The sequence below is a fragment of the Zeugodacus cucurbitae genome, chromosome 2, assembly GCF_028554725.1.
Source record: "Zeugodacus cucurbitae isolate PBARC_wt_2022May chromosome 2, idZeuCucr1.2, whole genome shotgun sequence".
In the NCBI taxonomy this organism is placed as follows: Eukaryota; Metazoa; Arthropoda; class Insecta; order Diptera; family Tephritidae; genus Zeugodacus; species Zeugodacus cucurbitae.
Window position 1 is genome coordinate 65,455,165 of NC_071667.1, and position 13,845 is coordinate 65,469,009.

General features: G+C 31.6%; 1 protein-coding gene across 1 annotated transcript in view; it reads right to left on the minus strand.

Moving 5' to 3' along the window:
* Positions 1–9,301: 9,301 nt before the first annotated feature.
* The window catches only part of LOC105218958 (protein Skeletor, isoforms B/C), a 74,997-nt gene continuing 70,453 nt past the window's right edge, over positions 9,302–13,845 (minus strand). The window contains exons 6-12 of the mRNA XM_011194851.3: positions 13,626–13,826; positions 12,828–13,152; positions 12,550–12,764; positions 12,218–12,489; positions 12,023–12,153; positions 11,792–11,955; positions 9,302–10,040 (exon numbers count right to left, since the gene is read on the minus strand). Of these exons, the coding sequence (XP_011193153.2) occupies positions 9,876–10,040; positions 11,792–11,955; positions 12,023–12,153; positions 12,218–12,489; positions 12,550–12,764; positions 12,828–13,152; positions 13,626–13,826 (1,473 nt within the window). The 3' untranslated portion in view covers positions 9,302–9,875. The remainder of the gene's footprint in view (positions 10,041–11,791; positions 11,956–12,022; positions 12,154–12,217; positions 12,490–12,549; positions 12,765–12,827; positions 13,153–13,625; positions 13,827–13,845) is intronic.

Below are 13,845 nucleotides of genomic sequence, written 5' to 3' on the forward strand. Positions count from 1 at the left end.
AAAATCCTCAAAATGTTATTATTTTTTTTTTTTCAAAAATTCATACATATACCACATTTGGTGATAGAGTATATTTTATCTCAATAATTTTATTTTTGCATTTTTCATTCAAATTTTCAAAATTATTTTTATAAAAATTCATAAAAATTTAAATTCGACCAAAAAAAGGTTTTAAGAAAATTGTAAATTAAATTCATATTCATAAAAATTCGAAACAAAGAATCTTACATAAATTTAAATTTTTTACAAAAGCATGAATTTCAGCTAAATCGTAACTCGAACGGCATTTATTAAAAAGAAAAATTAGTTTTAAATAACAAATTTAAAATTTTTCGCAAAAAAATTGCATAATCTCTTTTTATAAATAAAAAAACAAAAAGGTAATATTATATAAAAATGTCTTTCAACGTCATTTATTTACGTTTTTCCTGCATTTTCCGCGTTGTTTGCGCACTCATTATGTCACTGTTGTTAAAACACGTTCACAACAAAATGTAAAATTTTCAATTATTTTTTATCAAACAAACATTTTTCAAAATGATTAAGTGATTAAGTGATTAAATGTTTCAGCCACTTAATTATCTTGTTTGCAAAGAAAAAAAGCTATTTTTATAAGCCATGTTCATTTAATGCGTTTAATTTCATAAGAAATATATTAATTACCATTAATTACAAATTAAATATGCGTTAATCAACGTTTGTATATTTTTTTTAAGCGCTGAAGTGCTGAAGTTTGAAAGTTTATTTTTTTTTACAAATTTATTTTATTTTCATTTAATTTTTAGGCATAAATTTAATGATAATGATAATGGTAATGTTAACAATTGAAAATAAACAAAATAAGAGTACATATAAAATAAAAATAAATCCTTATATTGATATCTTTAGAATTTAAATGAAAAAGTGTAATTAAATTTACTGAATTCTATGATTAATAAAGATCAAATGAACTGAATACAAATGTAAATGACTGGCGATGTTCTTATTGCATATTTAATGGAACCTTATACACTTATTATTTTATTATGGACAATTAGGATTTGGAATGATCGATGGCATGAATATTTGAAGCGTTTGAACTACTAAGTGTACCCGGTGTGTTTGCCAGTGAGTGCCAAGTATGACATATGTGATAACTAAATGAGGTATTTTTTGTAAAATATTTGATAATTCTTATCAATTTCAGTTTACATTTATAACAACCCCTTGGAACATATATATACATTGACGATATCTTCTATTCAATAGATAACACTAGTAAGCTCGGCTGAAATGTCACGGATTTTCAGTTTCCTAAAATACCTAAATTTCGTATATATAATTGAATACTTGAAATTAGAATTGGAATCTTTAAAACGTGGATGCTTTAGAAAAGTAGACGGAGGTTACTGCAATTAAAGAAGGTACTTACAACAAGAGACATACATATTTATATTCACAGACAGCCACGCCGCTTTAGAATCACTAAAGTCTCTAAGGGTTACTTCGAAACCGGCGAAGGAATGCCTTGAGCTGTTAATCGAACTAGCTTCTTATTTTACGATAAATCTGCAATGGGTACCAGTATAAAGTGATATTCCAGGTAACAATGAAGCAAACTTACCAAATTGGGCACAACTTTACCATTAGAACCCGATAAATAGGGAATATATGTACATCCCTTTGGCCACTTGCAAACACTTAATTGATAAATATGTCATAGAGTTGGCTTAGTTTCAATGGAAGCAACCCTGACTGGCTCAACAAGCAGACTAACGTGGCCGGAAAATTCAAAAGGTACGATATAATAACTCTGGTAGGAGCTGTCAAGAAATAGAAGAAGAAACTATAGAACATATTCTATGTGGAGGACATGGTAGTGTGAGGGTATTCCAGTCCCGGTGGTAACACAATGGGCCTCCTAAGGCCTAAGTGCGTCATTTCACATCCACTACACCTACCTACCTACCTACCTAGAACAGTAGAAGTGCTCTACAAGGAATCATAATAAGATAAATGCTTTGGATGTCACAGCAACGTATAATATTACGAAACTACATTCAGAGAGCTTCGTTAATATAATTATATTTTCCTTTCCATGCATTTCAGCAAAAAATTAAACCATAATTATTTTTATTGACATAAGGTGAAAACAATTTATTTTATTAATCATTTATTATTGTTCAATAATTTTCGTATTACATTCAATATAAGACAGATGCAATGTGTTTATAACCATTTTATTGTTATTGTTAGTAGTTAAATTTAATTTGTTCTTTTTTTTTTTGTTTTTTGAATGTGTACTCCATTACTATTTGTTGCATACACTTGCAATTTTTCGAAAGTACTTTTTTGTGTTTTTAATTTTTTCATTTTTTCATTTTCGAAATTTTTGTTTACTTCCATTAAATTTTGAATACAATTAATTGCTTTTTGAAGTTTTGCACGTAAACAGCAAATTTTGGGATCCAAAAGATTTTCGTAATTTTTTTTCTTTTTCATTATTGTCAATAATTTTTTTGCAATCAATTTTATTGTATGCAAGTGTGTGTGTGTGTATAAGTGTGAAATGTCTGTGTGATATATGTTTGTGTGCTTTTATTTTTTATATTTGTTATTGTTATTGTTGCTTTTTATATTGTCTATAAATTTAAAATGCTTTAAATGTCAAAGTTGTTGTTTTTTGTACTTGAAGTACCGTTGTGTGAGTGAATACAGTACATATGTATGTATGTAGATATGTAGTTATGCGTGTTTGTTTTATATTTTTTTGTGTATTTCTTATTAGTTTCTAATGCTTCATGCTTCTTGCTGCAGCCTAAATGTACTCAGTGCCAATCTATTACCAATTCTGTATCGAGTTGTTGTAATTTATTTTTATTTTTGTATTTTTTCTTTAATTTTTGTAATATTTTTTTTTCTTGATTTTAGTTCTCACTTTTCTTTACGAATTTCAAAATTTCTCACTTTCAATTTGCTAAAATTCATTTTTCATTTTTAATGCGCTGCACTATGCTAGTCTTTACAAATTCTAATTTTTTAATGAAATTTTATTTTTTTTTACAATTGTTGTAGTTGTTATTGTAATTTTAATTATGCAAAATGTGTGTTTGAGTGTTTGTAGGTTTTTAATTTATTAAGTATTTAATTTTTCTATTTCATTTTCTTTACTTTTATGTTTATTCAAACTTGTATGTATGTATGCATGTATGTGTATGTGTGTTTGTATTTATGTAAATATGTATGTATGCAGGTAATATTTTATTAGAAGAGTGAAAAAGTTCATGCAATTTACATAAATTTATTAATTTATTTAATTATTTTTATTTTTTTAATTTGATTTTTTTTTTATTTTTTTTTTTCAGAGTGAAGTTGTAATAGTTTCGTAATCGCCTCGCACTTTAACTATTTAAGGTAATTGGAGTTCGTGTTTTTTTCTTAATAGTTCTTAATAAATATATGCACGTATGTATGTATGTATATTATTATTTTTTGCGATTTTTTTTTTTTGGTTTCATTGAATTCAATTAGTTAGCAAATATTCACAGTGTGTGAGTTTGAATGAGAACAATAGAGCTATCTAAAAAATCCTTCTAAACATATTGAAATATCATTTACTTACAACTACAATTTAATACTAAATTAGCACAAACATACATATATTTATATACATATCCATTTATATATATGTATTTATATGGTCATTAGTGTATTTCTATGTATTATATGTATGTAAATATGCATTGAGCAATTTTTCTATTTTACAAACAGGAAAGTGTCGGATTGTTGGCATATTCTCATGTGATATGCATTTGTTTGTATATATGTATAGGTGTGTGTATGGTATTTATATGTACATTCGTGTGTTTGTGTGTGTAATTGCAGTTAGTTTTGCTCGTTGTGTGCGCCTTCATCAACTATTTATGCTGCTTTATTTTATTTTATTTCATTTTTAATTTTTTTAAACTAATTTCTGTTTTATTTTTTATTTATTTTTTTCTTTTTGTAGCTTCTTACTCTTTGTAATAGCATCTCATTACAAATTTGTGCGTTTCTATTGGAGGCGAAGTATCTAAATAAGCTATGGTTTGCATGAAAACTCATTTTGTAAATAATAGTTTTTATTAAATATAGGAATGTGAGTATAATCTTAGTTATATTTTTGTGATTTTTTACAAATAAATTCACCTAAAAAGGTAGCGAAAGCTTTAAATGTTGATAAAATCAGTATAATTATGTACAAAAAAAATAATATTTTTATGTGATAAATAAATAAAATATTATTTTATAAATTATAAGTGATACGAGGTCTTCAATGGCGTTAGGTCAAAATGACATGTAACAGAAGGACTGAAGAAATTTAGTAACGTTTTAAAAAAAATTTTTTTTGCAAAGTTTCGATTTTATTATAAACAGAGCAGACCGCTCCGGTTTCGCACGGGTTTAAAAAAACATTTCACACTTATACACACTCTTCCGTACATATGTGTACTAAAAAAAAAGTTATATTTCATCTCCTAGTCTTTGGTGTCCGTTGTCTTTCTCTCTGATTATGAAGCTGTAGGGAACGCTCAAAGTTCGATGCCCTAGTGCGAGCTTGTATATTTCTAATATTTTGATCTTCAAGACACTGCATACGCTCCGTACTCGACTCTCAATCGAGTACTTGGGAGGTTTTGAAATCTACTCGACTCTCTGGCACGCGATTACGATGCGTAGAGTATGACTTGCAAGACGATTTTCAATTTCAGCTTAAGATTCTCCATCACGGAGTCTTTTTGATACCCTCACCTGGGAACTATTTCCAGAAAGTTGAAATTCTAGCAATAAAGCAATAGCCTATGTTATCGGGGTGAATGTAGTTTTCCAATGGTAAAATCGACACAGTAGTTTTTGAGTTTATTCATTACAAACATACATACAAATATTTCCTCTTTATGATATTAGGTCTACAACTTTGCTTCCGCCGTTTTCCAATAGATGTCTCTAGGGTCAAGCACTGGTCGATTAAATCCATTTTTTTTTATATCGATCTTGGACATTTGTGCCAAACTTTAAACCAACAAAATATTTGTAGAGATCTGTTTGCATCCCAAACTTATTCTCAAAACTGAAAATGTCACTTTTTGAGCCGAATTCTCGACATTTGCACGAAATACGCATGTTTTTATACAAAAAAAGCCTTAAATTTACAAAAAAAAAATGGGGAAGCAAAGTTGTAGACCTAGTAGTAGTATATTTGCTCTATCAATTTACTTCCAGCAAGAATTTTCTTGAGCACTGAGAACAGGAACAAATCGCTGGATGCCAAATCAGGTCAGTCAAATCTTGTCTTCATTTTATGGTATTTGATGTTATGGTATGATATTTATACACCCAATCCTCTCCGTTCACTGTTTATATCGTCTTCGGTGGTCATGTTACCAATCCCACAATTGGTTGCTTCGTCTGGCGTAGAGCTAGAATAACACTCAATGAGCCATTTTTTGTATTTCCGCAATAAAAAGGAAACACAAACGAAATTCTGAATTGTTGCAACTCGAAATAATTTTGAAATTGAAGATTCTAAATTCACAATCAGTGCAGTTTTAGGACTCAATGGCAATTTCTTGAAAGTCTAGAATGATCTCGAAGTTATATGTACATAAAGAAATCTACTGTTAGAATGTAAAAAGAAGAAAAGAAGTGTAAGAGTAAAATATTATAAAAAACAGGAAATTCATAATTTATAGGAAGAGGTAGCTATGATAGCTTAAAATTTATCATTTCGTTAAATATAGGTATACATATATTTTCAAGTTTTATACTTTCCAAAATTAATAAAAAATAAAATCACATATTATTAACTTCGGTAAAAATCAGCTTGAATTGCATATAGAGCAGAAAACAATATTCCAAATGCACTTTGTATGCATTCAAAAATCAATTTCAATATAATATTTTGTATAGTCTATTTTATAGTTTTATATTGTATAATTATGTAAGGTATTGAAAAAAAATACTATAATAATTTATGTATATTAATTACAAATAAATAATAATCTGTCTGTATGTACCTCCTTGCATTAATGTATTTCATTAAAAACGGATGACCGCATACATATTTACTTATGTACATATGTATGTATGTAGATAATTTAATATTTTATTGTCTCGCATATGTCTATATGCCTAAATATAATATTGTTTTACTTAACGCTAACACTTATTTTAAAATAGTTGTGCTTCGTTCGTACTGCTAGGGCATTTTATTGACCTAACCTATATTTCAACTACTTATTCAAGCCCATTCATTAATGCTAAATTTATTTGTTTATTTGCAATTTCAATACTCATTACTTATTTTAGATTAGTTATCATACAATTACAGCTATTAGTACATTTTATTGTCCAAAATTAATTTTATTACAATTAGTTGCATTGATTTTTATTGTCAAATGTATGCATTTCAATTCGCTCGAACGAAATTTTTTTTATTTATCAATATTATAAAAGCGATGTGAATAGATAGTGATAGATTTTTTTTATTAAATCACATCGAGATAATTTTGTAACAATAATAATAATAACAGTAATTTGATAATAACAATGAAATTAATGGTAACAAGAATAATAATAGTAACAAAGTACAAAAAATAAATTGGAATTGGGCACTAATATTATTATAAATAAACAAATGAAATGATAATATTATTATAAAATATTTAATGATCTATTTTCTTCTATTATAAAACTAATTAATATTTCTAGGAAACAGTTTGGGTGCATATTATTAACAGATTTTCAACGAAAGTACCAAGTAAAATACACCTAGAAAGCCACAGCTTGAACAGATTATGAGAAATACCATTAAATTAACATAAATTCCGTAAAGTAAAGTAGGCAAGTGGGTGTTCACAATAAGCCTTGTTTAAAGATTGTGAAAAAATTGCATATCAAGATTCCGCTCACCCGAATTGAATTGAGATTTGATATGAATAAGCTAGAAGATATTCCCATATTGTTGAAAAAGACTATCGACTTATATGCGGAGCAAAAACAATGAATTTTCCCAACAAATAATAAAACCAAAAACATTTTGCTGTTTTATGAAATTAAAAATTGTCAAAAAATTTACTGGCCCACTGGTCGATTAAATCGTTTTATATCGATCTTGGAAATTTGTGTCAACATTAACCCAACAAAATATTTGTAGAAATCTGTTTGCATCCCAAACTTATTCTCAAAACTGAAAATGTCACTTTTTGAGCCGAATTCTCGACATTTGCGGGAAATTTTGCTTTTCTTTTTTAATTCCAAGAAATGTGCTGCTGAGACTCATCGAATGCTTTCGGATACGTACGTTGAGGCTGTCCTAAGTGAAAGAACATGTCGCGAATTAGGTGGCCATTTCGCTCTGTGTGGTTTCAACGTTTTAAGAATGGTGATTATGAAGCCAAAGTCACGCAATTGATGCGTTTGAGCCGAGCACTAAAAGAAAAACGGCCACAGTACGAGGAAAGACACGATAAAGTCATTCTCCAGAATGACAATGCTTTGGAGACGCTGAAATGGGAGATCTTACCCCACCCGCCGTATTCTCCAGACGTTGCTCCATCTGACTACCAATTGTTCCGATCGATGGCACACGGTCTAGCAAACGAGCTATTCCGTTCTTATGAAGAAGTCAAAAATTGGATTGATACTTGGATCGATCCGAAAGATGAGGAGTTCTTTCGTTATGGAATACGCATGCTGCCAGAAAGATGGTCAAAAGTAGTAGCTAGCGACGGCCAATATTTTGAACAACATTTTTGTAACCGTTTTTATACAAAAAAAAGCCTTAAATTTACAAAAAAAAGCGGCGGAAGCAAAGTTGTAGACCTAATATAAAACATTTAAAACGTTTATGTATATAATAAAAACAAAGTCAAACACAACAAATTAAAAGTTTATTAGTTTATTAGAATGGAAAAATATTTTAATTTTTAGCACATAAATTGCAAAATAAAAATTATACTAATTAGTTTAAAATTGATAGCCGTATATATTAATATGTAAAAATTTAAAAATAAAAAATTTTATTTGAGAAAATAAATTTTTAAACGTTAATAATTTGAAAATTTTAAACAACACACGCACACAAACTGATATAGATATCTGCATTTTTTTTTTTGATTTTTTATGCACTTATTTAAACGTAGAAAAATTCAGCTTGCCACTAATATTAGGTGAGTAATAACACGAATAGTGCAATATTTGGGTAAGTAAGTGCAAATGTTTGTATGTGTGCTATAGGACAATTTATATTTGTTTAAAAAAAATATTAAATTAATCTATGCAAGCAGCACAATATAAGTTTTAGAAACCTATGTACATGCACAAATATAAATATTTTTTTATTTTTTAATTTTTCATTTCATGTATGTTTGTTTGTTCGCCGGTATGTATTTACGTATGTATTGTATATAAAGTTAAAGTACATTGATTAGTGTAAATTTCAAATGTTCCATTTGCACTTTACAATGAAGAGTTTTTATTATTGTCTCACATTAATACTTATGCACTTTAAATAACTATTTTTAATTGAACAATTTTACTTTACAATTTTGCTTTAGCAAATTTTCCATTTTTGGTTTGCCTTGCAACTACACTCCTTGCTTATTGTCTTGTGTCAACATTATTGTCAGCTTAAATGCTAAAGAAAAATATTCTCTTCAATAATACATACATTGTACAATACATAAATATTTTTATAAAAAAGTTTACATCATCGAATTTCAAAAAAACAGCGTTACGCCTGTGTATGTGTGTAATGCATATGTGTATATTATATTTTTCATATGTATATATGTATATGTATATATATATTTTTCATATTCTTACACAAAAAATGCTTTATATTAGTAGTAAGTGATAAAAACCAATAGACCGAAAATACCATAAAATATTGAAGAAACATTCTGAAAAAAAAATATTAAATACATATACGTATATTACAGTTAAATTTTTAAGTAATTTTTTAAGGAATAATATTTTTTAATTTTTTTTTTTTTAATTTGTTTTTTTGTTAATTTTTACAAAATACAAAAAAGTTTGCCGTCACTTAGTGCTAGTGCAACTGCGACAATCCACCGTTACTTGTCTATATACTTGTATGTCTATTTATTTATTCAATTTCCATTTCTACTATTCTGTATGTATTTATGTCTGTAAGTACAATGCTCGTTTGTGTATGTAAGCATGTGTGTATGTACATACAATCGCAACAAACGCACACATTCTCAAAACACATCCAACAATCATGCACACAACTCATTAACCGTTATTTTCATTCTATAATGTTTTTTTTTTGTTTTTGTTTTTGTATTTTAATCTTAAAATTATTGTCAAGATATGTTTTTAGATGATATTAGCCTGGTTGTTTGGTTAGCAAAACTTTCAGTTTGTTGAAACTTGGAAAGTGAAAATGCCTGGAGGTCCCAGAGAAATGCGCAAAATGCAAAAAAAATTGAAAAAAAAATTGTATTTAAAAAAATATTTTCCTGCTATTTTTTAATAAAACTCTTCGTTTTCCAAATTACTCGTTGGTTTCTTAAAGGATATGCTGCATATAAATATGTATATAACAGTATATGTATATGTGTGAGATTTTGTGTTCGTGTGGACTAATAAAAGTGCCGATATGCATTCTGCAGGAATAGATATGCGCTGTATGTGTTTTCTATCGAAGATATGTTTCAACAGTTTCATAACTAAACAATTTTTTAAACGAATTACCAATATACATATCTGTAAATATCAGTATGTGTGTGTGTGTTCGTGCATTTTGCGCATTTCCCTTAGCCTCTTAAGCGATTCTCACTTGATATTTAAAATTTAAAAATATTCTAACTGTCTGTGGCAGCGTTCCACTATCAGGCAATTATTGACAAACTGAAAATGTTTTGCGTCACAAACAGGCTAAAGAGCACGGAAGCTGTGTACACAATCACATTGGTGATGGTTAATTGCAGCGCTGCTGATGCGTCTGTGGCGTCGACCACATTTATCTTCCAGCCGAGATTTCGATGTGTGAAGCACTGGAAGAATACAAGAAATACATTATTATTAGAGAAATTATATGAATAAAGAAACCACTAACAAATCAAAAGAAAATAATAAATATAAAATATGTGTTGGATTGAATTTGCGGTAATTGTTGTGTTGGGAATTAGAGTTTAATACGCCTATGTTATAGCTGTGGAAATTGCCTTTCATATGACACCAAGATCATCAAAATTCAGATTTACGGGAGTTATGATCATTCAAAATGTAGTGGTGCTTCACACTAATCCTCTGCTTCAAGCTCTGCCCTCTTGGGCAGCGCAGTTTTGATGTGATTTTTGCAAAGTTTCAAATTGTCGATTTACACCAGGCGCCCATAAATGTGCAGCAGGTGGATGTCGAAAAAAATTGGTTGGTACATGTAGATATGTATGCCAGCAGAAATATGTATGTACTTACGTACATACATATATGAGCGTACGTATGTATGCGGCAGCCGGGTATATATATGTAAGTACATGTATATATGGGTCAACGGATGCTCCGTGGGCAACGGAAATGGGGCTGCCGGATATGAAGTAACCGGAACCGGAAATGCAACTGTCACGAACTTAAACCGGATGTCGATTACCGGATACAGGAAGCGGAAGTCAAAATTCCGGAAGTGGAAAATTACCGGAAGTGTGTTTTTTTGGCAGGAAGTACTCAGGGTACATAAATTACGGAAACAGCCAGCTTCAAAAACTAACACAATTCTTTCCGGTTTATGTAGAACTTCCGGTCGTTTTATATCCACTTCCTGTGTGAAACTTCCGTTTCCTGTAATTTATATCCGGTTTGAGTTGGTGATAGTTGCATTTCCGGTTCCGGTTACTTCATATCCGGCAGCCCCATTTCCGTTGCCCACGAAGCATCCGTTGACCCATATATACATGTGCCTACATATATATACTCGGCGGCCGCATACATACCTACGCTCATATATGTACGTAAGTACATATTTCTGCTGGCATACATATCTACATGTACCAACCAATTTTTTTCGACATCCACCTGCTGCACATTTATGGGCGCCTGGTGTAAATCGACAATTTGAAACTTTGCAAAAATCACAGCAAAACTGCGCTGCCCAACAAAGCAGAGCCTGGAGCAGAGCACAAATTTGGAGCACCACAACACATTGAATGGTCATAACTCCGGTAAATCTAAACCGATTTTGATGATCTTGGTGTCATATGAAAGGGAAGTTGACAACCTATAACACTAGTATATCTAATTTCATTAAAACTAGCAATAACATCTGTATTTTATGCAGTTTTAACTTCTAAGAACACAATATACACGAAAGTTTGCAGTCCTGACCGGTGGCATCGAGACTTATTTGGAATAATGTGGGTTAAAAAGAAACGCTTGCGAGATATTTTTGTTGAACTATATTTTCTATATCACTTTATATCTATCACTCTCTACAGGAAGTAATGGACCTTCATAGGACGTATGTACGAGTATATGCGTCAAGCAGTATGCTGATATTTGACCACTCCGACTTATTCTGGAATCATTAAATCGAACTCACTTGGATATGGCCAGCTGAGCTCAGTAAAAAAGCACACTAAGGCTAATTTGCATGAAATAAACGGTTTCGAACCATGGTTTCAAGATTAAGCCGTCATTTAAAATCGATTAACCCAAAATGTATTATTTTTAAAACTTTCGTCAAAGGCTTTCATAATATTCATATGATTTGAGATAACGCATATATGTAGCGGCCATAAAACCAATTTACCTGATAGTAGAGCAAATCTGGTGCATCCAAAGGTACTGTCCAATTCATGTACCCCGGTTCACCTTCAACACATTCCAGCATCAAGGTCTTCGTGTACTCCTCGAAGGTTTCAATCTGGGCTGAGAGATCAACTGTACGGTGTGTCCATTCGCAGTAACGGCCAACTGACAAAATCATAATTATTTTAATCAAAAATATTCTCACTTTCCAAATAAATTTATTTATGCTTACATGCAGTCGGTATAGGATTACCCTCTTTATCGAATTCGGCACCGGCATAAACCTTTTGTTTGCTCACTTCCAGACCAGTCATCTGACCGATACCGCCTTCCGGTGAATCGGTGATATAGAATGGATGGTATCTAAAGGAAGTGAAAAAAGTATAAATTAAAAAGTGAAATCAAATAGTTTGAACATCCAGCTCACCTGGCTGGTTGTGCGGGATCATCACCGCCCTCGACATAGAACTCATACGTTTTGCCACGTTGCACCGTTATCTCGGGTATTAGCAGATCGTTCAAGTACCAAGCAATACCCCAGGAGGGTATACCAGTGAGTGGCGTGTAACCACGCTTGCCGCCTGTGGGCCCAATACGAGCTGTGAACACGGTCTCATTAGTGATTTTGCGTGTTGGCCAAGGTTTCGGACCGCTCTGATCTTTGAAGCTATACAGCGAATTCTTGCACGAATGATCGTTCTGTGGATAAAAGAATTGTTAGTTAAAAGCATTGACATTTCTAAAATGAATTCCACTCACGCGCGCCGAGAAATTGATGCGCACATCGTCGATGGTGTGATCGTTGCCGGTGTGCGAATGCGCATTTGCCTCCATAAGACTATTGAGCGGTCCGATCGCAGCGATCACGGACACTTCACGATCCAAAGGTATGGCAAAATCGTAGATCGGCTCGTTGGTTTGTATGAGACGCTTATAGCGTATGCTGGTCACATTATTTTTGCGATCGCCGCTCACTGGAAAACATTTGTGTGGCATTAATAGGAAGAGAACTTTAAGATAAGAAATATTTTACGTACAAACAATAACGTCGTTACGTCCACCGATGCGGCTGTCGGGGCAAGCGCCATGTTGGCCATCGCACTGCGACAAATCGGAGATGAAATAGTCTTCGGCGCGGAAAACGCGCGCAGTGGTATCATAGAATGCGACCACAACATCCGATTGTGACATTTGGGCGCGTCCATTGGCGCCAGACAAACCGAAAGCCATGTACTGATCCTCGGCAATGCGTCCGAACAACTCGATCTGTATGTATTCGCCTTGTAGCTCCCATTTCACTTGCAGTTTGTCGGGTATAATCTCGCGACAATTGGCGTAGACGGGGCGTGGCGTGGTGGTGGTCTGAAAGCGGTTGGAATGTGGTGAGTTTGTTGTTTTTATTTTGCAGTTTAAGTATTATTTTCTGTATACGAGTATATCTTCGTACAGGTTGTATGAGTGTACTACACAATGAGTGTTTTGGTAGTCTAAACTAATACTTACAGGTGTATACCACCATGGAGGCTAATGCATACGAAAGATATAAGAATATAATGTTTAATGAGATATCTTTTGTATGACGATCATTAGGTTACAAAGTGCAAAGTGTAAAATGCTTACTAAAATGTTCGGTACTCATAAATGAGGGGTAAATGTACAGAACGAACGAACAACTAATTATTTATATAAATATATATATATATACATATTTATGGGTTATTTAAATATATATAAGTAACTGGTATTTTATATACAAAATAAATGGGGCGGACGTGTTAACTAAAACACTTCAAATAATTTATGAGATTTGTATTTATCTCAAGTGCATAATTTACCGTTATTTTGGTTTGACCCAACGCAGGTGGCACATCCAAATCTTTCGGTATGAAAACATGTCCAAAATTATGCCTATACTCCACACACCAAACCGACAGCCAGTCGATGTCGTAAACCGTTAAGGAGCCCGGCAACTGTATCTCAATATCTTCGCCTTGATAACCACGCAGCGGTTCAAGTGAGCCAACCTCATTGGGTACCTAAGCAAAGCATGTTATA